The sequence below is a fragment of the Elephantulus edwardii genome, unplaced genomic scaffold (genome assembly GCF_000299155.1).
Source record: "Elephantulus edwardii isolate Elephantulus edwardi_28Jun2011 unplaced genomic scaffold, EleEdw1.0 scaffold00246, whole genome shotgun sequence".
Classification (NCBI taxonomy): domain Eukaryota; kingdom Metazoa; phylum Chordata; class Mammalia; order Macroscelidea; family Macroscelididae; genus Elephantulus; species Elephantulus edwardii.
Genome location: NW_006399996.1, coordinates 100,698 through 128,475, shown reverse-complemented (window position 1 = coordinate 128,475; position 27,778 = coordinate 100,698). Strand labels below are relative to the sequence as shown.

Below are 27,778 nucleotides of genomic sequence, written 5' to 3'. Positions count from 1 at the left end.
ACTGATTCTCTGGGAAGTGATCCAAGGGGCCTTCCCTTTGAGCACAGCCTCTGAATCTCAGTGGTTCTTTTCCACCCCCACCCCCATCTCCCCCAGGTGCAGGCAGGGCTGTATTTCCCTGATTGGTCCCTGGCTCTGTTTGGGAAGTTTTAAAGCCTTACCAGGTTCCTTCCTGCAGCGTTCTGGGCAGAGCCTGTGAACTCTAGTAGATCTGGAGGAAGCTCTGGTGGCCTAGTCCCAAAGGCATACAGTTCAAATTCACCAGCTGCTCTACAAGAGAAAGGTTGGCAGTCTACTTCCGTGCCATTAAAACTGCCTCTAAAAACCCACTGGAGGGTCAGCTGTGGGTTGTTTCTACTCAGTGGTACACAACAACAACCAATAGAACTAGAGAATGCCTGGTTCTTAGACTCTTTCTTGCCTCTGTGCTGAGCACTGGTAAACTTTTTCAGTGAAGGTCCAATCTGTAACTATCTTGGGTTCTGATGGCCTGTACGTACTCTTTTGAGCTTCTCAGTTCTGCCCTTGCATTGTGAAAACAACTATAGCCAGCAAGTGAAAGAATGAGCATGGCTGTGAACCCCAAAAACTATTTCCAAGACTAAAATTGGAATTTGCTATCATTTTCATATGTCATGAAATATTACTCCACTTTTGTTTCCCTCTTGCTGCTGCAACTAATTTAACATGTGAAAACCATTTTTAGCGCTCTGGTCATCTGAGAACAGCTCCAGATCCCAGATTTACACTTCCTCACCACTTGGGAATGAGAATCTGAGGAAAACATTGCATTTTCCCCCACACTGTGTAGTTCTGTCTCCAGTGTCACAGTTCTCTGGACTCCAGCTCAGGACTTGGGCTGTTTTTCTAAGGCCCAGCCTATCTCCCATTCCCTTCCTCTTTTCTCATGATCTTAGGATTATCCAGGGCCTCTGGCAGGTGGTCGTGTGGCCCCTGCTTTCCAGCCTGCATCATCAGTTCTAGCCTGAAGGTCTCTGATCTTCCCCCAGGGGCTTTAGCAGGGGAAGGGAGAATTAGGCCTGACTCTTGCTCCTCCTGTCTTCCCGGGGCCACAGCTGGTGATGGAGTTCTGTGGTGCTGGCTCAGTGACCGACCTGGTGAAGAATACGAAGGGGAATGCCCTGAAGGAGGACTGCATCGCCTACATCTGCAGAGAGATTCTCAGGGTGAGTCAGCCTCCTGCTCCTTCGTACAGGCATGCCCAGGGCACTTAGCCTTTACCTCTAGCTAGAACATCTGCCTGAGCAGACCCTGCCCAGCAGCAGGGGCAGATTAACTGAGTCCTTAGGAAACAGCTAGCCTGATGGGAAGACAGCAGGGGAAACAGAGCCCTAAGCCTTGGGACACTCCCAGGCAGTTGGAGGAGACAAGCCTGCTGTTTCTAAGCTCTGCTCCTCCTCCACCTGTGACCCTGCAGCTCCGGGGCACCCATGTGGACCCATAGGAACCCTGATGAAGCCCCCTCCGAAGCTGAGCCTGGGCTTGGGCTCCTGGATGCAGGGTCTGTGCCTTGCCCAGCCTTACCTCCATGTCCTCCCCCTCCTCAGCTTACTTCCATCTCCTCCTCCTTTCTCCTCCCCTCCAACACTAAAGCTAATTCTCCCCACTCTCCTGTCCCAGGGTCTGGCCCATCTCCATGCCCACAAGGTCATCCATCGAGACATCAAGGGGCAGAATGTGCTGCTGACTGAGAATGCCGAGGTCAAGCTAGGTGCGCTGTTCTGCTGAGGCAGATGGGCCCTCTCGCCTCCAGGACGGAATGGGAGGCTCCCTTTCCCCACTGGTGGCTCAAGTCTAACTCCCTGTGCTGAGTGAGGCCTTGCTCCTTCCCTTTCCTATCTCCTCCCCAGAATTGCCCTTCCTCCTGCTGAAAGTCACTTGAGAACCTTTTGACCTGCTGCCTATTCTGTCCCTGTTGCTGTGCTCTGGGGAGATGGGATAGTATGACCTGGTACACTGTCCCTTGGTCCTTTTACCTTGTTTTTCCCCAAGACACAGAAAGACTAGGCCAAGTCTTCAAGATACTAATAGGGTGAAAGAGAGGGGTCTGAGGACATCATGCAGGACTTAGAGGCTCAGGCAGCTGGCCTGATTCCTTTCTCACACCCACACAATGTCTTCACAGTGGACTTTGGAGTGAGCGCTCAGCTAGACCGCACTGTGGGCAGGCGGAACACTTTCATCGGGACCCCTTATTGGATGGCCCCAGAGGTCATCGCCTGTGATGAGAACCCTGATGCCACCTACGATTACAGGGTATGAAGTGGGAAGTAGAGGGTACATGGGTCAGCCAGGAAGTGAGGTGGAGTGGATATAGTGGGGACTTGTGCAGGCTAGGGAGAAAAGCTGAGGTCTAATGGCACATTTGCAGTGCTGGGGAGGCTCAGGAATGTTTTACAGCAAGGAAAGATATGTGGATGCAAGAGTGTGAGATGTTGGAGGACTGGAGGTTGTGAACCTCAAGAGGAGAGGGTGTGGGTCAGAACATGGGCCAGAAGAGGCCAGGGTTGGTAGGAAAGAGAGGGGACTGGGCAGACGTGCCAGGAATTGTCATCTTCCCCTGCTTCTCTCCTCTCTGCAGAGTGACATTTGGTCTCTAGGAATCACAGCCATCGAGATGGCAGAGGGAGCCCCCCGTAAGTGCTGGGTCTGCCAGGGCTGTGATGAGAGGAAAAGGGGGTCAAGTCCTGGGAAGTCGTGATGAGAACAGTCCCTTAGGGCTCTAGCATGGCCAGAGGACTGACGGATCTCTTCTGTGTGTCCTAGCTCTGTGTGACATGCATCCCATGCGAGCCCTCTTCCTCATCCCTCGGAACCCTCCGCCCAGGCTTAAGTCTAAAAAATGGTAGGTCGATGGGCATGAAGGTCTCTGGACAGTGCCACCCCCCAACTCCTCTGCTCAAGCTTGGGCTTGTACCCTGGAGAGGGTGTGGCACTGCAGCCAGTAGGCCAGGCCTCGTAGTCATCTGTGGAAAAGGAGATTTCTCTTGAAGATCAGAGGGGTTCAGGGAGCTTTTGATGGATGATCTGCCTTTCTTCTCCACACCCTTCCTCTAACGTGTGCTGGTATCGTTTCCAGGTCTAAGAAGTTCATCGACTTCATTGACACCTGTCTTATCAAGACTTACTTGAGCCGCCCACCAACAGAACAGCTGCTCAAGTTTCCCTTCATCCGTGACCAGCCCACGGAGCGGCAGGTCCGCATCCAGCTCAAGGACCACATTGACCGATCCCGGAAGAAGCGGGGCGAAAAGGGTCAGTGGAGTGGGGGTGCTGGCCTCTCTTCTGCCCTAGCCCTCACTCTTCCCACTTGACTCCCCCACCCCTCCTAGACCCTACCTAGCTCTGGTTGTGCAAGCCCAGCCTTGAAACCCACTGTTACTCTATTGCTGAGATGGGCGGGCACCCCAGTAGACCACGGTGGTTGGTCATCCGGACAGGCCTTATTGGTTATCCTCATCGAGGTCTGCCAAGCCCACAGTGGGATCTGGACCCTGACTGAAGACACAGTAGTGATTCTCTGTCATGTCCCCCTGCCGGCAGAGGAGACGGAGTATGAGTACAGTGGCAGTGAGGAGGAGGATGACAGCCATGGAGAGGAAGGAGAGCCAAGGTGGGTTTGGCCGAGGGATGGAGGGGGCAGGGCTTGGCCGAGGGGTGGTTGGCGGAAGGGCGTCTGTGAGAGAGATGTCATCCCTCACCGTCTGAGGAGATGGCAGTACTTCCTGTGCTGGGTGACTCTCCATTGGGCAGGAGGGTGGCACAAAGGCCTGCTTAAACTGAGCATGCTAAAGACAAATGGCATTAGTGAATGAATGAACAAGGAGGTGGGAGAAGGTGATTCAGGGCTAACAGCCAGGTGCTGAGAACTGAAAGGACAGGGCCAAAGGCTGGACAGACGAGAGGGCAGGTCAAGGCCTAAGGTGTGACCGGGATAGGATGTCTGGTCCCAGAAAAGCCACCCTCTCTAGTGAGTTCCCCAGCAGTGATGGGGGAACAGCAGATCCTGACTCCAAAGCCCCTTTGTGCCATCCTGACTCAGCTCTATCATGAACGTGCCTGGGGAGTCGACTCTACGCCGAGAATTTCTCCGGCTGCAGCAGGAGAATAAGAGCAACTCTGAGGCTTTAAAGCAGCAGCAGCAACAGCAGCAGCAGCAGCAGCAGCGAGACCCTGAGGCTCACATCAAGCATCTCCTGCACCAGCGACAGCGGCGCATAGAGGAGCAGAAGGAGGAGCGGAGGCGTGTGGAAGAGGTGGGCTGCCCCCAGGGTCCTGACTGGAAGCCTAGCTCACCTCCCTGCTCCTGTCCCCTGGTCCCTCAGGCTGGCATGGGAGACGGGTAATCAGGACTTCGCTTGGCATCTCGGGTTTATAGAAAGGACTGCCCTTCTAGAAAGACTCTTTTTACAGTTATTTTGGCTAAAGCGGCTTTAACATAGACTCTTGTCAGTTTCAGCTAATTTGATTTGGTTGGAGGGAAGCAGTTTTTTAATTGGTATAGTTAATTTTTTTAAGTTTTATTTAAATTTATTATTCATTTCAGTAAAAATTTACAGAGACTTTAGATTTCCATTCATTCATTGTTGCACTTTTCTCCCCTCCCAGCCCTCCCCCCTAGTACATTACCCTCTTGGAAAAGTAAAAGAAAAATTCTTTCGTTGTTTTACAAACCCTCCCCCAGGTCCACTCAACCATGTAGCCTGGGCTCTAGACTCCTGTCATGAAAAAAATACCTACTCACATATCCCTTTTAAACCGTTTTCTCCCTCATCTGTTTCAGTGCAGTATACATTATTGAGGCCATCTTTCTCAGTCTTTCCCCAACCCCAAGGTCAGTCTTGTTTTACAACAGTGCCACCATGCAGTATTCGACCTTTTGTGACTGTGATTTGTCACTCAGCATAGTGTCCTCCAGATTCACCCATTTTGAATAATGTTGCATGAGTTCCTTGTTTTTCAATGCAGTGTAGTATTCCATTGTGCAAATATACCACAGCTTCTCTACCCATTCATTTGTTGATGGACATTTAGGTTGTTTCCAACTCCTTGCTGTTGTGAACAAAGCCGTGATGAACATGGGTGTGCGTATATCTGCTTGGATGTCAGTTATGGTCTCTTTGGGGTATATTCCCAGTAGTGGAATTGCTGGGTCAAATGGTATCTCTATTTCCAACTTTTTGAGAAAGAGCCATACTGCCTTCCACAGTGGTTGCACCATTTTACACTCCCACCATCAGTGAATAAGGGTTCCAGTTTCTGCACAACCTCGCCAGCACTTGTTGCTTGCTGTTCTGTTAAATTTTGCTATTCTGACTGGGGTGAGATGATATCTCATAATTGTTTTAGGTAGAGTTATTTTTAACTAATTGCATTAAAATAAATACTCTCTTAAACTTCTCATGTGGTAGACAACTATGTCCTGGAGGTGTCTCACAGACAGTGAGGTTCTTGCGAAGTGTCTGCTTAGGTCTTTTTCTTTATTGTTTGACTCTCTTGGTCAGAAAGACTGTGAAAAGTAAAGTGTAACCTGGACTACTTAGGTTTGCTAAGGAGTGGGCCAGGTCCTCTCCGTTGTTGGATGCCATCGAGCCAGCCACGCACCATAGCAGCTCTGTAAGTATCAGATTGAAACCTTGCCCGGTTCTGTGCCATCCTCATGATCTCTGCCATGTCCACTGGTAGAATCACTGTCCATCCATCTTCTTGAGGGTCTTCCTTTGTTTCACGGACCCTCTACCTTTCCAAGTATTGCATTTTTTTCTAAGAACTGGCCCCTCCCAGCAGCATGCCTCTAAGAAGTACTCTTGTAAGAAAAGAAAACTAACACACACACACCCTGGTTGCACTTCCTTCAAGACTTATCTGTTTGTTCTTTTGGCAGTCCATGGGATATTTAGTAGCTTTCTCCAGCACCACAATTCAAAGGCATGGATGATTCTTCTGCCATCCTTGTATAGTATCCAACTTTCAGATCCATGATGTTATTAGGTGCCATCAAGTCGAGTACAACTCATAGCGACCCTGTGAACAACCGATCTGAACAGTGTCCTATCTCGTGCCATCCTAACACAATCTGACACACTCAAGCCCATTGCAGCAGTCAATGTGTCAAGCAATTTAAAATACCATGGCTTGGATCAGGCACATCTTAGTCTTTAAATTGACACTCTTTCATTTAAAGAGGTCCTTGACAGCAGATTTTCCCAGTGCAGCACATTTTTTTAAATTTTCTGTGATGATTGTGAATCTAGGTAAAATGAAATAGTTGACAACTTCAGTCTTGGTTTGTCTGGTATTCTAGTGGGTAAGAGAAGTTGCACGGCCAACACAAAGGCAAGTGGTTCAAATCTACCAGCTGCTCCTTGGGAAACAGATGAGTAGTCTCCTCCCATGTGATTTATAGCCTCTGAAAACCTGCTAGAGGGTCAGGTGTGGGTCTATGTTGACAGAACATAATAGCCCTTCTCTTGTTGTTGTTAGGTGCCATTGAGTCGCTTGTGACACATAGTGACCCTGTGTACAAGAGCCCTAAACCCTGCTCTATCCTGTGTCTGACACACCTACTTCCAATACCCTAGTCATTGAATCGATCCATATTATCGAGGGTCTTCCTCTCCTGCACTGTCCCCCCACCCTCCCAAACATGACGTCCCTCTCCAAGGACCAGTCCGTCCTTGCAACATTCCCAAAGCATGTCAGACAAAGCTTCAGAATCCTTGCCTCCAAAGAGTAGCCCGGTTTCACCCTCTCCAGGACAAACCAGTTTGTTCTCCTAGCAGTCCATTCAACACTCTTCTCCAGCACCACAACTCAAAGGCATCAGTTCTCTTTCTATCATCCCTAGTAACTGTCCAGCTCTCCGATGCATAGCATGCAATTAGGAATACTATAGCCTGGATCAGGCTCCAGCCTGACGTCGTTTCTCTTCAGTACTCTGGAGAGGTCCCTGACAGAGGCCCAATGCAATTTGTCTCTTGATTTCCTGGCTGCTGGTACCAAGAGTGTTGATTGTAGAGCCAAGCAAACTGACGCTGTTAACAATCTCAATCTCTTCACCATCCATAATGATACTGCCAATTGGCCCAGTGGTGAGAATCTTTGTTTTTTTCTTGATGTTGAGTCAGTCCGTATTGAAGGCTGCAGTCCTTGACCTTCTGCAGCAAGCACTTCAGGTTCTCCTCAGTTTCAGCAAGTAGGGTTGTGTCATCTGCATAACACAGGTTGTTGATGACTCTTCCTCCAATCCTGAGGCCACATTCCCCTTCATACAGCCCAGCATCCCAGATGATCTGTTCTGCATACAAATTGAAAAGGTATGGAGACAGAAGACATCCCTGGTGGATATCCTTCCTGATTTTGAACCATGTAGTGTCTCCTTGCTTTGTTCTGACGACTACCTCTTGGTTCAAGTATAGGTTTCGCATAAGCACAATCAGATGTTCTGGGATTACCATTCTTCTCAGCGTCAGCCACAGTTTGTTATGATCCACGCAGTAAAATGTCTTTGCATAGTCAATGAAGCACAGACATTCCTCTGGTACACTTTGCTTTCAGCCGGCATCCATCTAACATTAATTATAATATCCCTAGTACTATGATCTCTTCTAAACCCAGACTGCACATCTCTCAGTTCTCTGTTGACGTGTTGCTCCAATCACTTTAGGATAATTTTCAGCATGTGATATTAATGATATTGTTCGATAATTTCACACTCTGTCAGGTCACCTTTCTTTAGAATGAGAACAAACAGCGATCTCGTCAGTTGGCCATGTGGCCGTCCTCCAGATTTCTTGGCACAACTTAGTGAGCAGCATATCCAGAGCAGAGTCTTGTCTGTTGAAATAAATCAATCGGTATGCCGGTTTTCTGTCTGCTCCTGTTTTCCTTAAAACGGAAGATTGGTTTTGTGTCTCTGGTCGCCTTGTGCCCTCTTGTGGCCAGTGACTGTCACTGTAGCCAATTCTCTATGCATTTAAAGCCAAAATTGATTTGAGAGGCCAGGAAGGTGTCAAGGCTTTGTGTTGTTAACTTTTGTTTTGTTTGCTTGTTTAAATGAGACGTGCATAAGGGAGGTATTGTCTAATTCAGCCCAAAGAAAAAGTCAATTTCCTGCCCACAGGTACTTTACGATGACAAAGTTGAGTTGGGACAGCACTGTATTTCCATAGGGGGTCCAGTGGCTGGTGGTTGGTTTATTGGTTATTTTTAGATGCTGATCACCAAGGCTTTCTTCCACAGCACATCTGGATGGTTACCAGACAAGCATTGAAATGTGTGCACCCTCCAGGGACTTCCCCAGTGACCTTAGATAAGCAGTGTTTCCTAAGCCAGCCCCCAGTGGGACCTTTTGTATAGGAGTGGTGGTTATTAGATGCTATCATGTTTCCCACAACTTGTAATGATCCTGTGAACAATAGATCTGAACCTTGCCCTGTCCTGCACCGTCCTTGTGGTGTAGGATATGCCCCAGCCCATTGTTACAGTCCCTGTGCTGGTCCATCTTGTTAAGAATCTTCCTCTCTTTCTCCAACCCCCGACTTCTTCTGTCAAGTGAGGAGGTCAGAGAGATGTAGGTAGGATTGTAAAGAGTTGAAGCCACTCTGTTTCCACCCTTGATAAGAAGAGAGACCTGCCCTCATCATCCAACAAGAGGTCCCCTTCCCATGATATTCTGGGTGAAGGCTGGGGCTTGCCCTTTCTGGGGCCGTGCTGTCTTAGGGTTTGGCAGATTTTCCAGTGATATCTCTTTCCACCCACAGCAACAGCGGAGGGATCGAGAACAGCGGAAGCTACAGGAGAAGGAGCAGCAGCGAAGGCTGGAAGACATGCAGGCCCTGCGGCGGGAGGAGGAGAGGCGGCAGGCAGAGCGGGAGCAGGTATACCACCCTCCTCGCACTCATGCACACCCCTGCCCTCTCCTGCCCCCTGCTGCCTGCCTCCCTTGCTCCCCAGCACCCTTCCCTTCTTTCCCTCACCCCTAGGTTCCTGTCTTTTCCAGCTTCACTCTTTCTCTCTGTTTTCTCCCACCCTTCAACCCCTAACCCTGGTTCCCTGCCCTCCTCTTGTCTCTGTGCCTCCATTCCCCATTTCTGGATTCCATCCCCACACCCTCCACACCTCTTCACTGTCCTGTCTCATTTCCTCCCCTGTGCTGCACTTCCCTCTTTGGGGGGCTCATCCCACCCTTGTCCTCTCTACTACTTTCCTTCCTCGTCCTCACCCTGCTGATCCCCCCTTTCTCTTCCTCCAACTTCGCCGCCGCCGCCTCTGCCCTGCCTCTTCCTCTTTCCCTGCCCTCTGCCCCCAACCCTGCCCCCCAGGAGTATATCCGTCACAGGCTAGAGGAGGAGCAGCGACAGCTCGAGATCCTTCAGCAACAGCTGCTCCAGGAACAGGCCTTGCTGCTGGTAACGGGGTCCCTCAGCTTCCTCGGGAGGATGCTTTCCGAGCACCTCTGCAAGAGGGATGGGAACCTTTCGGGGATGGGATTCGTCTGGACTCGGGGGCAAGCATCTCCTCTCTAGACTGTTGGAAAACAGGAAGAGCATGCCTGCTGCAACTGCCAGGCCACCCCTGTTGAGCCCTGTCCCCCACCCTTGGCTCAGGAATACAAGCGCAAGCAGCTGGAAGAGCAGCGGCAGTCGGAGAGGCTCCAGCGGCAACTGCAGCAGGAGCATGCCTACCTCAAGTCCCTGCAGCAGCAACAGCAGCAGCAGCAGCAGCTTCAGAAGCAGCAGCAGCAGCAGCAGATCCTGCCAGGGGACAGGAAGCCTCTGTACCATTACGGCCGGGGCGTTAATCCTGCTGACAAGCCTGCCTGGGCCCGAGAGGTACACACACTGCCTCCTGAAACTCCTACCTCCCCACTCACTGCCTTGAAGGCTGTGCTGTGGCTGGAAGCAGTTGCCCCACAGCCTCAGGGCCTGAGAATGGGGAAAAGTTCCCTAACATGAACTGTAGCTCATGCATTTGGGGCAGGTGCTGACCTCGAGTTTGTACAGTTGGCTGTAAGACCAAGGAGGCCAGAGCTGGCCCACTTGACACCCTTCTGCATCACAGGTGGAGGAGAGAACAAGGATGAACAAACAACAGAACTCTCCCTTGGCCAAGACCAAGCCAAGCAGCACAGGGCCTGAGCCGCCCATTCCCCAGGCCTCCCCTGGGCCCCCAGGCCCCCTTTCCCAAACTCCGCCTATGCAGAGGCCGGTGGAGCCCCAGGAGGGACCTCATAAGGTGAGTCTCTTACTGCAGACACTGGAAGCACCCCTGATTCCTAGAGCACAGGTATACACACTTATGCGTGCACATTCTGCTCTGAGCTGGAGTCAGGCCTCAGGATCCACAGTCAGAGGCAGTTGCCTGCTTGTGTTTGTTCTTGTGCTTGACCTGTTTATAGTCTCTTGGAGTCTCTTATCCTCAGGTGGATAATTGGCAACCAGCAAGCATAACTTGCTCCTTCCTCCCAGTCCAGGCCCCGACTCTGGGTGGGGATACACCACCGAGTGGGCTGCCCGACCTCCCTGGTCTCTCCCTGCAGAGCCTGGTGGCACACCGGGTCCCACTGAAGCCATACGCAGCACCTGTACCCCGATCCCAGTCCTTGCAGGACCAGCCCACCCGAAACCTGGCTGCCTTCCCTGCCGCCCACGACCCCGACCCTGCTGCTCTTTCGCCTACCACAACACCCAGTGCCCGAGGAGCTGTCATCCGCCAGAACTCAGACCCCACTTCCGAAGGGCCTGGCCCCAGCCCAAATCCCCCAGCCTGGGTCCGGCCAGATAACGAGGCCCCACCCAAGGTAAGGACAGCCGCTCACAGAAAGGCAGGAAAATAGTCAGGGGAGGAGAAAAGAGGGAAGAGGCCAAGAAGATGTGGGACTCAAAGTAGAGAGAGATGAGGAAGATAAGGCATCTGCTGGGGCCCCAAGGTGAGAGGGTTACAGTCTCCTGGGTAGGCGAGCAGCTGACGTTTATGGTGGGGGCGTTGAGGAAGAAAATGCCCAGAGGGTTCGGGAAACCCCAACAACAGGCGCTGGTCATCTCTTTCCAAAGAAGCATCTGGTAAACTTGAACAATCACCCTTTTAGTTAGTCCGCAGCATGCCGGGTACTGTACTACCAGAGCTCCTGGGATAGAACCCAGTGGTGCCATCTCCCAGCTTCATCACTTTGGGCAAGTTGACGCGCTTCTCTGAGCCTCACTGTGCTTCCTCACAAGGGCAGAGAGAACACTTAGCGGCACTCAGAGGATTGGGTGTGAACCGCACAGCACGGTCCCAGGACTGAGTCACTGGCATCTCTGGTCTCTTGTCAGGTGCCTCAGAGGACCTCATCAATTGCCACTGCCCTTAATACCAGTGGAGCCGGGGCGTCCCGGCCGGCACAGGCCGTCCGTGCCAGGTAACCACTGGCTGCACTTGGGTTCAGCCTAGGGAGTGGGAGATTGGTGGGGAGCCCCCCAGGTCACCCACTCGGGGGTGGGAAGCCCCAGCTCCATTACCTCAGCCCCCACCACCCCACCCGCCCCGGCCCCTGTGCTCGCTCTGCAGACCTCGCAGCAACTCCGCCTGGCAAATCTACCTGCAGAGGCGGGCTGAGCGGGGGACCCCCAAGCTTCCAGGGCCCCCTGCTCAAGCCCCTGGCCCGCCCAACGCCAGTAGGTAATGGAGTTGTTCCTACACACCCCCACCCCTCACTCTGCCACCTGCTTTCCCTGGTGATGGATCCCTCAGTGCTGCTCAGCATCCTAGGACAGGGAGCACCTGATCCTCCTGACCCTGACTCTGCCTCCACAGTAACCCGGACCTCAGGAGAAGCGACCCTGGCTGGGAGCGCTCAGACAGCGTCCTCCCTGCCTCACATGGCCACCTCCCCCAAGCTGGCTCATTGGAACGGAACCGTGTTGGGGGTGAGTACACCCCACAGAGCAGTCATGTGGGGATAGCCACAGTCTTAATGGCTTCTGTCTGTGGCATTCTTTGCACAGATACTTTTGAGGCAGAGGTGGAGTCCTGGCTAGCATGAACTCAGGGGCATAGGCTCGGCCGAAGGGCTCTTGGAGGTCCATTCCACTCCAGGTGTCAGTGATTTCTCTCCATCCACTCATTCTCCCAGCTTCCACAAAACTGGACAGCTCCCCTGTGCTCTCCCCTGGGAACAAAGCCAAGCCCGATGACCACCGTTCCCGGCCCGGACGCCCCGCAGTGAGTCCTGGGACGGGCAGGGTCCCTCATCCAGTGCAGGGCTTTGGGGCAGAGTGCAGAGCTGCATCAGGGCAGGGACTCCTGCATCTGGGTGAGGGAAGGACTGGGGCAGCTGGGCCACACTTCACACGTGACTAACCTCTCTTAACCTCTCTCCTGCTTCCCTCTGGCTGCTTTTCTTCCCCTTCGGCCCCCCAGAGCTATAAACGAGCAATTGGTGAGGTTAGTGCAAGGGCCCTGCTTTCCGAGCCCTCTCCTAGCTGATCCTTGGCCCTAGCGGCTTACCAACCAAGTTCCCTTTTCCCTTCACCTCATGCGTTCCTCCACCTGCCCCAAAGGACTTTGTGCTGCTGAAGGAGCGGACCCTGGATGAGTTTCCCCGGCCTCCAAAGAAAGCAATGGACTACTCATCGTCCAGCGAGGAGGTGGAGAGCAGTGAGGAAGACGAGGAGGAAGGCGAAGGCGAGCCATCTGAGGGCAGCAGGGATACCCCTGGGGGCCGGTATGTGCCCAAGATGCAGAGTTGGAGCAGGAGGGGCTGCTCTGGGGCGAAACTGAGGGAAGTGGTCCCCTTTCAGAGTGGGGAACCCTGACCTCACTTCTGGGTGGATCACTTTCCCAAATAGGGAGCAGGTGTGGGTGCTATGTGACCTCCCACTATCATGCAGGGTGGAGGAGGCTTCCTCAGCTACATCTGGGCCTTGGTGAAGCCAACCTTCCCTAGGTACTAAATACGAGGCAGCTATCAGAGTGGACCCGAGTTCTCTCTGGGGGGCTGAGCATGGCATACTATGAGGAGAGATGGAAAGTTCTAGTCCTGCGGACCTTTGTGGTGGTGGGACCTTGAGGGCCCTGTAACCTCCTTTTCTCCACAGCAGCGATGGAGACACAGACAGTGTTAGCACTATGGTGGTCCATGATGTTGAGGAGATAGCTGGGACCCAGACCCCATTCGGGGGAGGGACCATGGTGGTCCAGCGTGTGAGTGACCCTCTCCTGCTGCTCTCTTCTCACTGCCCACTGTGCTCACCATGCCCACCTCAGCCTCAATGCCAGCCCTGCCCTTCTATTCCTTTAGACCCCTGAAGAGGAGCGTAACCTGCTGCATGCTGACAGCAATGGTTACACAAACCTGCCTGATGTGGTTCAGCCCAGCCACTCACCCACTGAGAGCAGCAAAGGCCAGAGTCCCCCCTCAAAGGATGGCAGCAATGACGTGAGTGGGAATGCAGAGGCTCATGGGAGAAGAGGGCAGGGATCCTGGGGGCTCTTCTGGGGAGGCTTTGTGTGGGTAACCAAGGTGGACCAGTCTTTCCCAGTGTGGGAGCTGGGGCCTAGGAACAGCATGGGGTGGAGTTGCCCAGGTCTGCCTATTTACCTGACTAGTGCCTGCCCTCCCATAGTACCAGTCTCGTGGACTGGTGAAGGCCCCTGGCAAGAGCTCGTTCACAATGTTTGTCGATCTTGGGATCTATCAGCCCGGAGGCAACGGGGATACTATTCCTATCACAGGTGAGGGCAGAGACCTGGTCTGTGGGGGAGTGGCTGGAGGGGTACACAGGTGTCCTGAAGACATGCTTTACAAGGTACCATTGTCATACTGCCCTTGTATGGAAGCAAGGAAGGCTCTGGAGATCCCTTCAGCAAAAAAGGAGGTGTGCTCCAATTGGCCAGTGGACCAATAGCCAAAAGCTCAAAATTAATGAACAGCAAACTTTTGAGTATAAGTTCAGTGTTCTGTCCAGTTCTCTGTATAGCTAGGCTGTTCTTTAGTCATTTCCTTTCTTTTTGAACAATCTAAGGAGCTAAGGCCAAATAGGGGCCTGGGACAGTAAGAGACAAGGTGTAGAGGGCTGTAACCCAGATTCCTCTCCTCTTCCCTGCAGCCTTAGTGGGTGGAGAGGGAAGTCGGCTCGACCAGCTACAGTATGACGTGAGGAAGGGATCCGTGGTCAACGTGAATCCCACCAACACCCGGGCCCACAGTGAAACTCCTGAAATTCGCAAGTACAAGAAGCGATTCAATTCCGAGATCCTCTGTGCAGCCCTCTGGGGTAAGGCTGGGCTGGGAGGTCAATGATTTCTGGGATGACCCTCATGCCCTAGGTCAGGTGAGGGTCTCTGATCTGCCTGAGGGCTGCTATTGCAGGCGTCAACTTGCTGGTGGGCACGGAGAATGGGCTGATGTTGCTGGACCGAAGTGGGCAGGGCAAGGTGTACGGGCTCATTGGGCGACGGCGCTTCCAGCAAATGGACGTGTTGGAAGGACTCAACTTGCTCATCACCATCTCAGGTCAGTGTGTGGGGTACGTGGTGGAAGCTAGTGCCCAGGAGGGCTCCTCTCCTGTCGGTCACCTTCTTTTGCCCAGGAGGAGGGCAAGGAGCCGGGAGGTGGCGTCAGCAGAGAAAGGATGATGGGGAGCCAAGGATAGACCTCAGCAAGGAAAGGAGTGTATGTGTTCTTTCAGGGAAAAGGAATAAACTGCGGGTATATTACCTGTCATGGCTCCGGAACAAGATTCTGCACAATGACCCAGAAGTGGAGAAGAAGCAGGGCTGGACCACTGTGGGGGACATGGAAGGCTGCGGTCACTATCGCGTCGGTGAGGCTTGAACCATGATGGGCGAGGCACCTTGCTTGTGGGCAGAAACTGACAAGGAATGTCTAGGCTGCTGCTTGTTATTAGATGTTATTAAGTATGGCTCACGGTGGCCTGTGAACAACAGATCTGAGCCTTGTCCTGTCCTGTGCTGTCCTTCTCATCTCTGACACACTTGAGCCCTTTGTGGTGTCAGTCCATCTCATTGGAGGTCTTCCTCCCTTTTGCTGACACTCCACCCTTCAAAGCATGATACCCTTTCCAAGGAATAGCCTCTCCTAGCAACATGCCCAAAGTATGTGAGACAAAGCTTTGGCATCCTTGCTGCCAAGGAACATTCTGGTTGTTCTTTGTCCAAGACAGTCTGTTCTTCTGGCAGTCCAGGAGACATGCAGCACTCTTCTCCATCACCACAGCTGAAAGGCATCCATCTTTTGCCATCCTGAGAAAGTCTAGGCTTAGTGCCTAAAAAAGTATTGTGGCTAGAGACCTTGGGGACCTGGGGCAGGCAGTGACAAATTCTGAGGCGTGGTCTTCAAAATTCTGTTCTTTTCTGCCCTCAGTGAAATACGAGCGTATCAAGTTCCTGGTCATTGCTCTGAAGAGCTCTGTGGAGGTGTATGCTTGGGCCCCCAAACCATACCACAAATTCATGGCCTTCAAGGTAATCCCAGCCCCACCCTCCCCCGATGCATCTGGAGGGGCTCCCACCCCTCTGCAGGCTGAGCCCTTCTCTCCCTGCAGTCCTTTGCTGACCTCCCACACCGCCCCCTGCTGGTCGACCTGACAGTGGAGGAGGGCCAGCGGCTCAAGGTCATCTATGGCTCCAGTGCCGGCTTCCACGCAGTGGACGTTGACTCGGGGAACAGCTATGACATCTACATCCCTGTACACGTAAGTGCGGGTTGGGTAGAGGGAGCGGCACCCTTGATGTGGCCCCAGATACAGGACACCAGCACACCTTCTCCTCCCCCAGATCCAGAGCCAGATCACACCCCATGCCATCATCTTCCTCCCCAACACTGATGGCATGGAGATGCTGCTGTGCTACGAGGATGAGGGCGTGTACGTCAACACGTACGGACGCATCATCAAGGATGTGGTGCTCCAATGGGGAGAGATGCCCACCTCTGTGGGTGAGTGAAGTGCCCACCCCGAGGTTGCCCAGGAATGAGACTAGACCACAATCTGTTCACTTACCCCTCAACTGTTCTCGCTGCAGCCTACATCTGCTCCAACCAGATAATGGGCTGGGGCGAGAAAGCCATTGAAATCCGCTCTGTCGAGACTGGCCACCTGGACGGAGTCTTCATGCACAAACGAGCCCAGAGGCTCAAGTTCCTTTGTGAGCGCAACGACAAGGTGGGAGGCTTGTCCCCTGTAAGGCCCCTGTTCTTAGTTGGGTCAACTCCCATGACCAGGTCCCTGGGTAGAGTTTGGGGGAGGGCATGGTTTGCTGTCTTCTGGAAGGGGCCTCTGGGAGCAGAACACAGCATGAGGTTAGCACTGTTAGTGCTCTACTTGGTCCCCCTCCCAGGCCTGCAGCTACCCTCCTGTCCAGACATTCCAGCCTTAAGCAAGGGTGGGCAGCCCCTGGAAATCACTCTGCAGTCTTTCTCCTGCTCTTTTCTATAGACATGCACTCTCTCCTCTTTCCTTCCAGTTTACTTGTGGAAACCCTCCACCCGCCCCCAGACCCTGGTGACCTCTTTTTCTACTCCACCCCAGGTATTTTTTGCCTCAGTTCGATCCGGGGGCAGCAGCCAAGTTTACTTCATGACTCTGAACCGTAACTGCATCATGAACTGGTGATGGGCCCTGGGCTGGGGCTGCCCCAACTGGACCCAGCTCTCCCCTAACAGCCAGACTTCCCAGGCCGCCCCTCTTTCCCTTCCCTGGGCTTTTGCTTTTACTGGTTTGATTCACTGGAGTCTGCTGGGAACGTGACCTCCAACCTGATGCTTTTGTGATCACGTGACCATCCTCTTTCCCAACATATTCTCTCCCTGAAACTGTGCCTGTCTCCATCTTCTGGGGACAGGCATAGCTTCCCCTTACCAGGCATTGAGTGGGCACAGTCTCTCCCACCTTTCCTCTCCTTGAGAGGAGAGTGAGTGGGCTGGGACCCCTTCCCACTGCTGCTGACTGGGCAGGGCGTTGGGCCCCTTCATTTGCACGTCAGGGGAGCCGGCTCCCCCCTTGAATGTACCAGACCCTGGGGCGGGTCACTGGGCCCTAGGTTTTAGGGGGGGTCACCAGCCACTCCAGGCAGGGGCAGGGACCATTTCCTCATTTTCTGAAAGCACTTTAATGATTTCCCTCCCCCCAAGCCCCAGGGAATGGAGAGGGGACCCCGCCAGCCAAAACATTCCCTCTTTCCACTCCCCATCTCCTAGCCTCAGCCTTTCCTGGTGGCGGGAGGGAACTGGGAGCTCTCACCCCTCCCTCTTGCTTGCATCTGTATATAGTGTGAGCAGCAAGTAGCCCCTCTCCCACCCCACCCCTTCTCAATGTAGTGGCCTTGGAAATCCCGTTTGTTAATAAAGACAATTCAACCAGCTCCCACCATTTCTAGCCCCGTTTTATTCTTTGTTTCATGACCTGATGCTGGCTGAGGAGATCCTAGGGAGTTAGAGAGGGGGCAGGGTGGGTATAGGGTGCCCTGAATTTTTCTAAAAAGAGTAGGGTGAACCACTGCTGAGCCAAGACAAACCTAGAGGAAATGACTAACAGAGGGCAGGACATCCACAGCCAGTACCCTCAGGGCTGTGTGATCAAGCAACATAGAAGGGCTTTGGGTCTGTCCCCCTCATTCCAGTCAGGCAAGAATAGGGCTTTGGGCTCCAGCTGCCTTGTGGGTAAATCTTGCAAGGGGTCTCCACTGCTGAGCTGTCATATGGGTAACACAGTTTAGGAGCCCACTAGACCAGAGCTTGAGGGGCTGTGGGGTCTGAGGAAATGTGGGAAGTCACCAGGGCTGAATTGAGAGTGAGTCTTGCTTTCTGGAGGATGGCCCTTCTGCTGACCCCTCCAAGGTCATATGACCTACATACCTGGACACACACAATCCCTCGAGAATTCAAAATAAAGTTTATTACCAGCTGTAGGAAATGATCACTTTTGTTCTTTCCAAAGTTCCTGGAGGAGATTTGAAGGTAAAGGTGGTGGCATGGGTCCAGGTCTACATGCATGGGGGGAAAGGCAGTCTGGGCACCTGGTTGAGGAAGCCCCCAAGGAAGATGAGGCTGGAACCCACTCCAAAGAGCACCAGCGCTGCCCAAAAGCAGATGTTGTCCAGGGCCTTCCCCATTTGCACCCAGTCAGACACCTCCTGAGGAAAGTGGGCACAGCACTGTTACAAAAGGGGGCCTGGCATAGGTTGGCGACCCAAGAGGTCCTCTGCAGGCCCACCTCGCCAGCAGCCTCCTGCTCTCGCATGCTCTCGGCCACGAAGTTCACTGCATCCACACAGCAACGAACTTCAGGGGCTGCGGCGCCCAGGCTTTGGCAGAGGGCAGCTGGTGAGAACATGGAGTGGATCAGAAGCACCTCATCCCTGTAGGGGACCACCATGGCCACAAGTCAGTACTCACCTGTCCAGGTCCCATGCCGGTGCCGCTGCCCTTCAAACACTAGCTCGCTCCGTGGCTTTTTCAGGATCAGTTCCTCAGCGCGGAGCAAGATACCCACAGAGGATGCCCGCCTCGGGGTCTCTTGGGCCTGGGGGGCCTCGTGAGGTGACCCAGAGCTCAGGAGGCGCGGCAGCAGTTCCAGTAAGACCTGAGGCGGGACCAGGTGGTGTGGTGGGTGAGGAACTCCCAGCCTTTCCGCCCAGGGCCTCCCACTCGAAGCTTACATGGCGCAACCGCGGGGACGTGGCGTGAGTGGTAGGTGTCCGCAATGACACATTGAGCACGATGACGCAATTCATGACAATGAGCGTGGCAACCACCATGACGAAAATTAAGTACCTGAGGAACCCAGGATGCATGATGTCACAGTATCTCGACTCAACGGATGTCACAGCCTGTCCTCTGACCTCATAAACACTTTTCTCAACACAGAGGTTGGAACTATGTCCCTAGTGGGTCCCTATCTGCAGAGCCTGGCGCCTCCCCTGCTCTTCCCCTCCCTCCAGGAGCAGCCATGAAGGGGAACCCCAGCTCTCTGGACACCCTGCTGTGGGTCTACCATTTCCACAGCTCCACCGAGGTGAGGTCCCCACCCTGGTAATGGCACTTTGAGATTGTCTAGGTAGGTTTCCACACCTCCCCACATGACCCTTGCCCTTAAACCCAAGGACTCTACTCTCCTGGCTCCTTCTCCAGGTGGCCCTCCAACCCCCACTTCTATCATCCCTGGAATTGGCTCTGACTGCAGCCTATGAATATCTGGAGCAGAAATTTGGAGAAATGAAGTCTCTGGAGCTGCAAGAATCGGAGAACTCACAGAAGCCATCCACCCCGGATCCCACCCTAGGGCTGGTGCTAAGAGAAGCCACGGCCAGCGTCCTAAGTTTCGGTGCCACCTTGTTGGAGGTGGGGTGCTGAGGAGGAGATGGGAAGATAGGGTGGGGGGTAGGCAATAGAGCAGGCACCTCTACATCTCCACTAAGCTCTGCACCCCTACTGCAGATCTCAGCCCTGTGGCTGCAACAGGAGGTGTGGCGACTGGACAGTGGCACCAGCGACCTGGACCCAGCCTCAGACTCTGGAGATCCAGGTGGAGCGCTGGCCCGGGTTGCCCAGGTCGCAGCGCAGGGGGCACGACAGGCAGGAGCTGCGGCTGGCACCAGCACCCGGCTCCTCCTTCAGGGGGCTTGGCTATGCCTGTCTGGACGAGGTCTGCAGGAGTCAGCTTCCTTCCTGCAACAGTGTCAACACCAGCTGGGTCTCGGATCCCCAGAGGAACACGTGAGTGAGACGTGGGAGGGGGCAGGAGGCCCAGGAGGAGAAGGTGGTGGTGGTCATAGCCATGCAGAACTGCTGAGCTGCACCGTCCCCCATCAGAGACACTCAGGAGACCTCAAGGTAGCATCCACCAGCAGCGCAGAGGATGAAGGACCTGAGACTCCACCACCATCCCAGCTCTAAGGCCGATAAAGCCCTGAAGCTGCCAAGAGCCCTTTGGTTTTGGTGTCTCCTTCTGCGCCCCACCCTCATTGGCCCCGCCCCAGGCGCCTCCCCTTACGGCCCACACTCTTGGAGAGGTCACTGCTGGGGCTGGGTCAGTACTTACCTGCCCAGCAGCGGCACACTTAGAGATGTCTCAGGGATTTTCTGGGCAATTAGGAAGAGAAAGACAGTCTGGGCGAGAAGGACGTTGATAGAGACGGTGCATTTCTGGCCACCAGCTGGAGGGGGCACCCGGTTAGAGCTGGTACTGGCCTCTCCAGAAGCAGCCTGGGGCTGGGGCTTGGGGCGACTCTTTACCCTGCGCAGGCAGGAAGTAAGCAAGCAGCACTAGGCCGGAGATAAGCACGCAGGGCACTATGATGTTAATGACGTAGAAGAGGGGCTTCCTGCGTATGATGAGCGTGTAGATGACGTCAGTCTCCCCCACGCTGTCAGCTGACCCTCCTTCGTGGTGGCGGATCATCCCTGGGCAGAAGTCTATGGCCCACTCGCCATTCTCTGCAAAGGGGGAGGGGGCATCAGGTCGCTCTGAGGATGGGGAGCCCTGCGCTACCTTCCAGCCTCACCTGACTGAAGCCGAAGAGGATGGATCTGTCTCAACTAGGGTGAAGTGGGCAGGATGGGGGCACTTTGGGTAGAAAGTTAAGGAAAGACCTCCTGAGGGGTGGCACGGCCAGTCTGACAATAGAGAATGATTTCGGGAAAGAGGTAATTTTTTAGTCAATCCCTGGTATTGATGATCTGAGTTAGTCCTACTCTGAAAGCTCACGAGCACCAGGTTTTGCGAAGCAGGAAGGGGCTTCACCAGTGTAAGCCTCAGTGTCGATTTCTATCTTGTTGATGGTCTCGCCAGCGTCATCCACAGCAAAAATGAACTCCACCTCTTGGGCATTGTATGTTTGAGATCTGTGGAGCAAGGATCCAGATCCCTCTCTTCACGCAGTAGGAGTCTAGTTTGAGTCCTCGCCCCTTCACACAAGCCCCGCCCCCCGCAAAACACCACCCCTTGCCCAAGCCACGCCCCTGGTGCGGTTCCGCTCCTCCCTACGAGGTGCTAGGTGTGGCGTTTGAAGCTCCACCCCTCTCTCCAAGGCCCACCCCTTTTCCCTAAGCCCCTCCCTCCAATGCTCAGGGAGTTTAGAGCCCCGCCCAGTGGAGAAGTTTCAGTCACCTCCCTTGTGCAAGCCTGACTTGGGCGGCCCGCCCCAAGTGCCGCCCACAGCTTTTGTCCTCTGGATAGCTCTTCCCACCTGAACACGAGGGAGCAGTTCTGCCAGTCGAAGGGGAAGTAGGTGACTTCCACCGCACAGGTGCTGCGGTAGATGGCAGGGGGCAGCCAGCTCACGAGGCCGCCCTCATAGACCAGAACGTTGGCGTCGTAGGCCACGCCAAACTGGCCGTCAATACTGTGGGTCCGGGGAATCAAGATTTGAAAATCTGAGCCACCATCCTCCAGGGGCCCTCCGCCCCTCCTGGGTCCAGCCTAGCCCCCAGGCCTCTGATCTTTTCCAGGTCCAGTGTCAGGCCTTGTCCTCACTTGTTTTCTAGCACGATCTCTGGTAGCCACACGAGTTCTGAAGGGACCCGCAGGGTGTCTATGCCCCCGAAGTCTTCCTTGCTATAGTTGAGTCGGTAATCTTGCCAATCCTAAAGAGTGAGGGACAGAAGGACTTCTGCCCTGTGGGTTCCACCCCGTGCCACAAGAGAGTTTGGGAGAAAGACGTCCCTGGTTAAGACTGCCCTCGCCTTTGACTCACGATTCCAATCCAGACACTGGAAGTGAGGGTCTCTTCCTTCTCATTCTGCAGACAGGAAATTGGGGTAACTGAAGTGGGATTTCAGGGCCAGAGCAGCATTGGGGCAACAAGTGGGATTTGGGACTCAGAGATAGGCCTCTGGGAAGAGGCAGTGCTTACCAGTGAGATGAGATTGGTCAATGTGACCTTGATATTGATGGCGACAGTGTCCTCAGGCCCCCTCACTGGTCGGCTTTTTGGATCATAGTTGTCAAAAAGATGGTGATAAAGATCTAGCTCCTGGTTCTTCCCTTCACTGCTGCCTGTGGAGAGCGAGGAGAAGGGGGTCTCTTCTCTGTCCACTGGGTCTGCACAGGTGGCTACTGTGTCTCAGTAACCCAGGCTGTGTTTTCTAGTGTCTGGCACCACCTGCGTTAATGTCATTAAACCTGTGCACCGAGCACTATGGCCTGATTTCCTGTGGTGGTCTCTGCTTTTGCCCTTGTTCCTTTTATTTCTCTATGTATCTGAATGCCCGCCCCCGACCCACATCCAAACCTGGGAGCCCCAAGAGGAGCAGGGCGCAGAGCAAACTCACTGCCATCCTGCCATCTGGGCCTCAGGGTTATTCTGAGCTTTGCATGCTGTGTGTTGGGGAGGAGGGTGTTAGTTCCGGGCTGGGATAGGGGACTGTCACCTAATACTCTGCCCACCCCTGCTGGCAGCCAAGGACATCTTTCTGGCTGCTTCTAGAAGCAACTGCTCCACCCCGTGTGCCCTCATCCCAGCAGCCTTTTCCTGATCTTCAGCCAACCCCTCAGCTACAGATCTGAGCTTTCCTGAGTCCTTCAGTAACCCTGGGAACCCTAACCCTGCCTGTAAGGGATGACACAGACTCTGCTTTTGGTACACGCTGGTGTCATCTGAGTAAAAAGCCCTGTAGAGGTGATTCTGCCTACTGAACTCATCTGTGCCTCACACAGCTACCTACCTGTACAGCATGTCATCACCACTCACGGCCTGGCCAGGGCCACACAAATGCAGCTCCTGCCGACAGAGTTTGGCAACAAGCATTCTCCCCTTGAAACTATACCGGATGCAATGGAGTCCTAGTGATTCCTAGTGATCGTACAGAACAAGGGGACGTTCTCCACCAGGTTTCCAGGCTGTCCCTGGCGAGTTGTGCTGTGAACCGAAAGGCTGAGTGACTCTGGCGGTTAGATTCCAAGGCAGGTGGACAATCTCCATCAACCACGATTTACATCCTTGGAAAGTCGGTGGAGTGTCACTGAATCAATGGCAGCGACTCTGAGTTGGGTTTTATGGAGGCCATGTTCGCCAGGACTTCTTGCACATCACCCTGAAGACCTGGTGATAAGACCCGCAAGGAGCCCTGGTGGTGCAGCGGTCAGGCACTGTGTCAAGAATGATGTGACACTCTGCCCCCGTAAAGATCACAGCCTCAGAAACCTTGTATTACAGTTGTGCCCGGCCCTGACGCTCCACAGCAGTGCATTTGGTTCATTTTGAGATTTAATGATACAGGCTTTGCATTGCAGAGATAGCATTTGGCAAAGAAGACAAATGTCACAATACAAGGCCTGTGATTTCCCTCAACTTTGTTCCCAGGTCCCAGTCGAGTGTGGGCAGTAGACATGCAGGTTTCTCCTCGCCTCTCTCTGCTTCCACCTTGTGGCCACTGATGGTAATGCTTCCCTTCCCTCGCACTTAGCGTTAAAGTCGGCTTCTTGGGCCACCTTAGAGGTTCACCGGTGCCTATTTAAAAAACAGATTCCAAAAAATAAAATACAGACTCTAACTCCGAAGGAGTGACCTCTGGTGGGTAAGGAACTGCCCTGCCAACCCAAATGCAGATAGTTCGGATCCAACAGCCACTGAGCTGGAAAAAAGTGAGTAATCTCCCCTGTCATTTACAGCCTCTGAAAGCCCACTGGAGGGTCAGCTAGGAGTCAGTTCCAATTCAACAACACATAACATTGCCGAAGAATCTTGATCTAGAAAAATGCTGGTACCTGCCAGAATATGTTAATTGTGATTTTAAGAAAAGTTTACAGAAAAATTGGATTTTTATTTATTCATTCATTGCTGTACAGTCCCCCCCAGTTAACTTTCTTTTTAAAAAAATCATTGTTGCCCAATTTCCTCCCTTTCCCCCATCTCCCAGTCCACTTTGCAATGCACCTCCTAGTCTGAACTATTGTCATGTAAATAATGCCTAATTCTATTTAAAAAATTCTTTCCTTCATCTATTCCAATACAATGTTCATTATCTATCCCCTCTTTTCCTTCTTTCTCCCCAGAACAACCCCATGACAGTCCTGTTTTATTACAGTGGTATTATACAATATTTATCCTTCTGTGCCTGAGATCTTTCACTTAGTAGAATGCAGTGATTTTCACTCAAGCTCTCAAATACATAGCAAGTGATCAGAAAAAGCATGGCCTGAATCAGATGCACCTTAGTCCTCAAACTGACATCAGCCCTTCTCAATAATTTGGAGAGGTCCCTAACTGCAGTTTCCCAACTCAGTAAGTCTCCTGACTTCCTGACTGTTCGTACCAAGTGTGTTAATTGTGGATCCAAGTAAGATGAAGTTGTTGATAGCTTCAGTCTATTTTCCATCCACCATGGCATTGCCTATCAGTCCAGTGGTAAGAATCTTTGTTTTCTTGACATTGAAATGCAATCCATACTGCAGGCTGCCTTTCTTAATCTTCTGCTGTGAGTGCTTCAAGTCCTCTTCACTTTCAGCCAGCAAGATTCTGCTATGTGCATAATGCAGGCTATTGATGACTCTCCCTCCAATGCGGATGTCACATTCATCTTCATAGAGTCTAGCTTCTCAAATAATGAATGCCTTTTAATTATTATGTTGGAGAAGAGCACTGTAGAGCTAAAAACCCAAATATGTCTTGGAGGGGATACTTGAGAGTAATCTTTGGAGGCAAGGATAAGGCTTCATCTCACATACTTCAGGCATGCTGTTCAGGAGTACATTCCTAGAGAGGAGCATGATGCTTGGGAGGATGAAGGAGAGAAAGATAACCCATAAAGTGGATTGACATGGTGACTGCTACATTAGCTCTAGTGTGTCAGGAAGTGTTAAATGGCATAGGATAGGATGGGTTCAGATGTGCTGTTGATAGGGTCATTATGAGTCATATTCAACTCAATGGCACCTACCACAACAGTATCCTTTAGGGTCACCCATGTTGTGTAATGTATTCCATTATTTGAATGTACCATAGTTTTTCTATGCATTCATTTGTTGATGGACACTTGGGTTGCTTCCATCTCTTTACTATTGTGAATAATGCAATAAGAAGCATGGGTGTGCATACATATATTTGGATGGCAGTCCTGGTTTCTTTAGCGTATATTCCCAGTGGTGGAATTGCTGGGTCAAATGGTATTTCTATTTCCAACTTTTTGAGAAAACACCAGACTGCCTTGCATACTCGTTGCACCATTTTACACTCCCATCATAGTGAATAAGGGTTCCAGTCTCTCCACAACCTCACCAGCATCTGTTGTTTGCTGCTCTGTTGAACTTTGCTATTGTTGTTGAGGTAGGAATATGTTTTTTTTAAAGAAGCTTCCTAGGTATTCCTCGTGGGATAGGAGGAGTTGGCCTAGCACTTTTGATGCCTTACACATTGTTTCTTTACCCCAATCCATATAAAGTTTACCATTATCCTGATGTATAGAAGAGGATAGGAAGGCTGAGGTCCAAGATCACATATGTAGTTTTTAGTCTTGCATGAGGTTATCAATGAACTTAAACACTTGTGTGCTACTTTATACTTCATTCGAACTTTCAAGTTCATCATTTAATTTGATATATTCTTTTTTTTGTTGTTGTTGTTAAAATCCACCAGATTTATTGACATTGTTCTTTCTGGGGGCAATTCACTAAGTCAGTTTGTGCACAGATTGTTGGTCTTCCATCAAAGTGGTGGCTACATGAGGCAGCAAGCAGCAGCTTAGAAGGCTAGTACAACTAGCCACATTAGTACAACTGCCCCACAGTTACGTCAGTCCATGATCTAGACCATGCTTTACGCTCTTCAGGGTCCTTCTTTAGAACCTACTCCTTGGAGTTTTTTCAAGCCCCTGCCCAAGCCAGAAGGTGCCGGATGCTTTGTGAGCTGGACAGGTCTAGATGTTATGGTCATGCAGTTATTGTTTCCAATGTGCACATCCTGGCACCCATACAGGACAATAGATTGCTGGCGTGATATTGAATTTGGGTCTGGGACCCAGTGGGACCAGCTCATGCCGTGTCTATCACCCCTGGTACCATTGAGTCCCAGGACTTGAAGCCCAAGCTGAGCGGGCATTGGGCATCTGGGTTCTGACAGGCAAGGGCTCTGAAGTTTTGGGAAGTTGGGCAGTTGAAGCTACTACCTTGGTATCCTGAACCTGCTCTCCCTGTATGGTCTTCTTAGGAAGACTCGTATTTTTCAGGAACAGGGCTTGGGTCTTCCTCCAGGTGCAGGCTGTTCAGGCTCTTGGAAACTGTGGAATCATTCCAGTAGCACAAGGCATCCATTTCTGTCCTTCCTGTGCTCAGAAAGAAATTCCTTAACATGAAGACTGTATCATCCATCTTGTTCTGCACCTGAGAGAAGGCTTTAGAGGTTTCTGATTGACAATCCTGAATAGAGGGCCTGTCTTCGGGTTTAGGACTCCTACATCACAGCATTAGCTTCTTCAGCCCTTCCAAGCCTGGAGTGTTGGGCCCAGGTTCTGGTAGTTCCAACAGAGGGGGCCTGACCTGATAATCATGTACTGCTGTCGTTACCACGGATGTCTGGACCTTGATCTCAGCTTCCTGCTATCACTGCCCACATTAAGGTTTCAAAGTTGTAGACATCACTGCTCAATGAGACCCTCTGCTTTACATCAGCCAACAGCTCTGGAGCCAAGTACTTAGGGTGCCTCCTTGCTCAGTGGACCCTGCCCTTGACAGTGACTCTCCCTGAAATGTTGACAAGCCAAACTCTGCTAGCTTGACATGGATCTCTTGGTCCAATAGAACACAAGAAGGCTTAAGGTCTCGGTTTAGCAGGACTGGGTTCAGGTTGTGCAGGTAACACATCCCCATCACAATCTCATTCAGGAGGCAGCTTAAAAGTGGGCAGGGTTAAGGGCAAGAAGATTGCAGCAGCCCAGAGAGGGAGCCATTTTCCATGAATGGCGTCACCAAAGCTGGCCCTGACACACTGTCCCATTCCAGTTGCTCAGTGTCTCCTACCAAGAGCAGCACATAGGAGTTTCATAGGTGTACCATGGCCTTCATCTCTTGGGGGAGAGCGTCTTTGAGTTCACAATCTTGACTGCTAAATCGATGCTCCATTTCTTATGTTGTTCCCGGCACACAACATCGAACCCTTCTTCACCAACAAATTTCCAGTTCTCCAGTTCCTCAACGGGCAAAAGAGGTGCTGAGCACTGCCGGGCTATAACTTGGACGACATCAGACTGGAGGGTGCCAGAAGCTTCCAGAAGGAAATAAATCATGAGCCTTTATTGGAGTGACTTTCGTGGAGATGGCTGCAAGCTGCAGGCTATTTACTTCTTAGAAAGAGCAAAAACGTCTGCGGTTAGGGACCTCTCCAAAATATTGAGGAGTAATGATGTCAGTTTGAGAATAAGATGCAGTTGATTGAGGCCATGGTCTTTCTGACCACTTGCTATGCATCTGAGAGCTGGACAATGAATGAGGATGACAGAAGAATTGATGCCTTTGAGCTGTGTTGTTGAGGAAGAGTACTGAACATGTCATGGACTGATAAAAGATTATGTCTTGGAAAGGGTGCAGCCAAAGGGCTCTTTGGAAGCAAAGATGATGAGGCTTTGCCTCCCATACTTCGGGCACGTTGCTAGGAGGGGGCTGTTCCTTTGTGAGGGACATGATGCTAGGGAAGGTGGAGGTTCAGCAAAGGTGGGGAAGACCCTCAACCAGGTGGATTGACACAGTGATAACTGCAATGGGCTCTACTGTGTTAGGAGGTGTGAGGTTGGCACAGGATAGGACAGGGTCATTGCTCATGGGGT

The 27,778-nt window shown here is 52.3% G+C and overlaps 3 protein-coding genes and 1 pseudogene across 6 annotated transcripts in view; 2 read left to right on the top strand and 2 right to left on the bottom strand.

Moving 5' to 3' along the window:
* Window positions 1–17,393, top strand: part of MINK1 (misshapen-like kinase 1) — a 73,520-nt gene extending 56,127 nt beyond the window's left edge. The window contains exons 5-32 of one of the 4 annotated variants that reach the window (XM_006899069.1): window positions 1,077–1,187; window positions 1,642–1,732; window positions 2,147–2,277; window positions 2,603–2,657; window positions 2,788–2,866; window positions 3,101–3,276; window positions 3,565–3,634; window positions 4,064–4,277; window positions 8,784–8,900; window positions 9,630–9,854; window positions 10,084–10,257; window positions 10,622–10,822; window positions 11,337–11,422; window positions 11,572–11,682; window positions 11,818–11,930; window positions 12,137–12,225; window positions 12,564–12,727; window positions 13,101–13,206; window positions 13,304–13,441; window positions 13,629–13,737; window positions 14,112–14,279; window positions 14,375–14,518; window positions 14,694–14,828; window positions 15,389–15,489; window positions 15,570–15,719; window positions 15,802–15,961; window positions 16,048–16,187; window positions 16,554–17,393. In XM_006899069.1, the coding sequence (XP_006899131.1) occupies window positions 1,077–1,187; window positions 1,642–1,732; window positions 2,147–2,277; window positions 2,603–2,657; window positions 2,788–2,866; window positions 3,101–3,276; window positions 3,565–3,634; window positions 4,064–4,277; window positions 8,784–8,900; window positions 9,630–9,854; window positions 10,084–10,257; window positions 10,622–10,822; window positions 11,337–11,422; window positions 11,572–11,682; window positions 11,818–11,930; window positions 12,137–12,225; window positions 12,564–12,727; window positions 13,101–13,206; window positions 13,304–13,441; window positions 13,629–13,737; window positions 14,112–14,279; window positions 14,375–14,518; window positions 14,694–14,828; window positions 15,389–15,489; window positions 15,570–15,719; window positions 15,802–15,961; window positions 16,048–16,187; window positions 16,554–16,637 (3,642 nt within the window). In that variant the 3' untranslated portion in view covers window positions 16,638–17,393. Of the gene's footprint in view, window positions 1–1,076; window positions 1,188–1,641; window positions 1,733–2,146; window positions 2,278–2,602; window positions 2,658–2,787; window positions 2,867–3,100; window positions 3,277–3,564; window positions 3,635–4,063; window positions 4,278–8,783; window positions 8,901–9,629; window positions 9,855–10,083; window positions 10,258–10,561; window positions 10,823–11,336; window positions 11,423–11,571; window positions 11,683–11,817; window positions 11,931–12,136; window positions 12,226–12,423; window positions 12,448–12,563; window positions 12,728–13,100; window positions 13,207–13,303; window positions 13,442–13,628; window positions 13,738–14,111; window positions 14,280–14,374; window positions 14,519–14,693; window positions 14,829–15,388; window positions 15,490–15,569; window positions 15,720–15,801; window positions 15,962–16,047; window positions 16,188–16,553 lie in introns of all 4 variants that reach the window. The other 3 variants (XM_006899070.1, XM_006899068.1, XM_006899071.1) reach the window with 3 other exon arrangements.
* Window positions 17,394–18,006: 613 nt separating this feature from the next.
* Window positions 18,007–22,300, bottom strand: CHRNE (cholinergic receptor, nicotinic, epsilon (muscle)). The gene is made up of 12 exons (XM_006899067.1): window positions 22,255–22,300; window positions 21,877–22,019; window positions 21,718–21,762; window positions 21,498–21,607; window positions 21,211–21,366; window positions 20,766–20,866; window positions 20,258–20,458; window positions 20,064–20,178; window positions 18,682–18,796; window positions 18,419–18,605; window positions 18,237–18,343; window positions 18,007–18,156 (listed from the first exon to the last, which is right to left on the bottom strand). Exons 1-12 carry the CDS (start codon window positions 22,298–22,300, stop codon window positions 18,007–18,009), a joined length of 1,476 nt encoding a protein of 491 aa, XP_006899129.1.
* Window positions 18,972–19,918, top strand: LOC102873994 (chromosome unknown open reading frame, human C17orf107). The gene is made up of 4 exons (XM_006899157.1): window positions 18,972–19,037; window positions 19,154–19,363; window positions 19,460–19,738; window positions 19,835–19,918. Exons 1-4 carry the CDS (start codon window positions 18,972–18,974, stop codon window positions 19,916–19,918), a joined length of 639 nt encoding a protein of 212 aa, XP_006899219.1.
* A 3,862-nt stretch (window positions 22,301–26,162) lies between the features above and the next one.
* On the bottom strand, window positions 26,163–27,241 carry LOC102874797 (annotated as a pseudogene).
* Window positions 27,242–27,778: the final 537 nt, after the last annotated feature.

Excerpts from the sequence above, each read along its gene's own strand:
- LOC102873994 (XM_006899157.1), top strand. The coding sequence starts at position 18,972 with ATGAAGGGGAACCCCAGCTCTCTGGACACCCTGCTGTGGGTCTACCAT. Across the intron at positions 19,038-19,153 it reads ATTTCCACAGCTCCACCGAG|GTGGCCCTCCAACCCCCACT; the intron begins GTGAGGTCCCCA and ends CTCCTTCTCCAG. Across the intron at positions 19,739-19,834 it reads TCGGATCCCCAGAGGAACAC|AGACACTCAGGAGACCTCAA; the intron begins GTGAGTGAGACG and ends GTCCCCCATCAG.
- CHRNE (XM_006899067.1), bottom strand. The coding sequence starts at position 22,300 with ATGGCAGTGAGTTTGCTCTGCGCCCTGCTCCTCTTGGGGCTCCCAG. Across the intron at positions 21,367-21,497 it reads GAGATCGTGCTAGAAAACAA|TATTGACGGCCAGTTTGGCG; the intron begins GTGAGGACAAGG and ends CCGGACCCACAG. Across the intron at positions 18,157-18,236 it reads AGCAGGAGGCTGCTGGCGAG|GAGGTGTCTGACTGGGTGCA; the intron begins GTGGGCCTGCAG and ends CACTTTCCTCAG.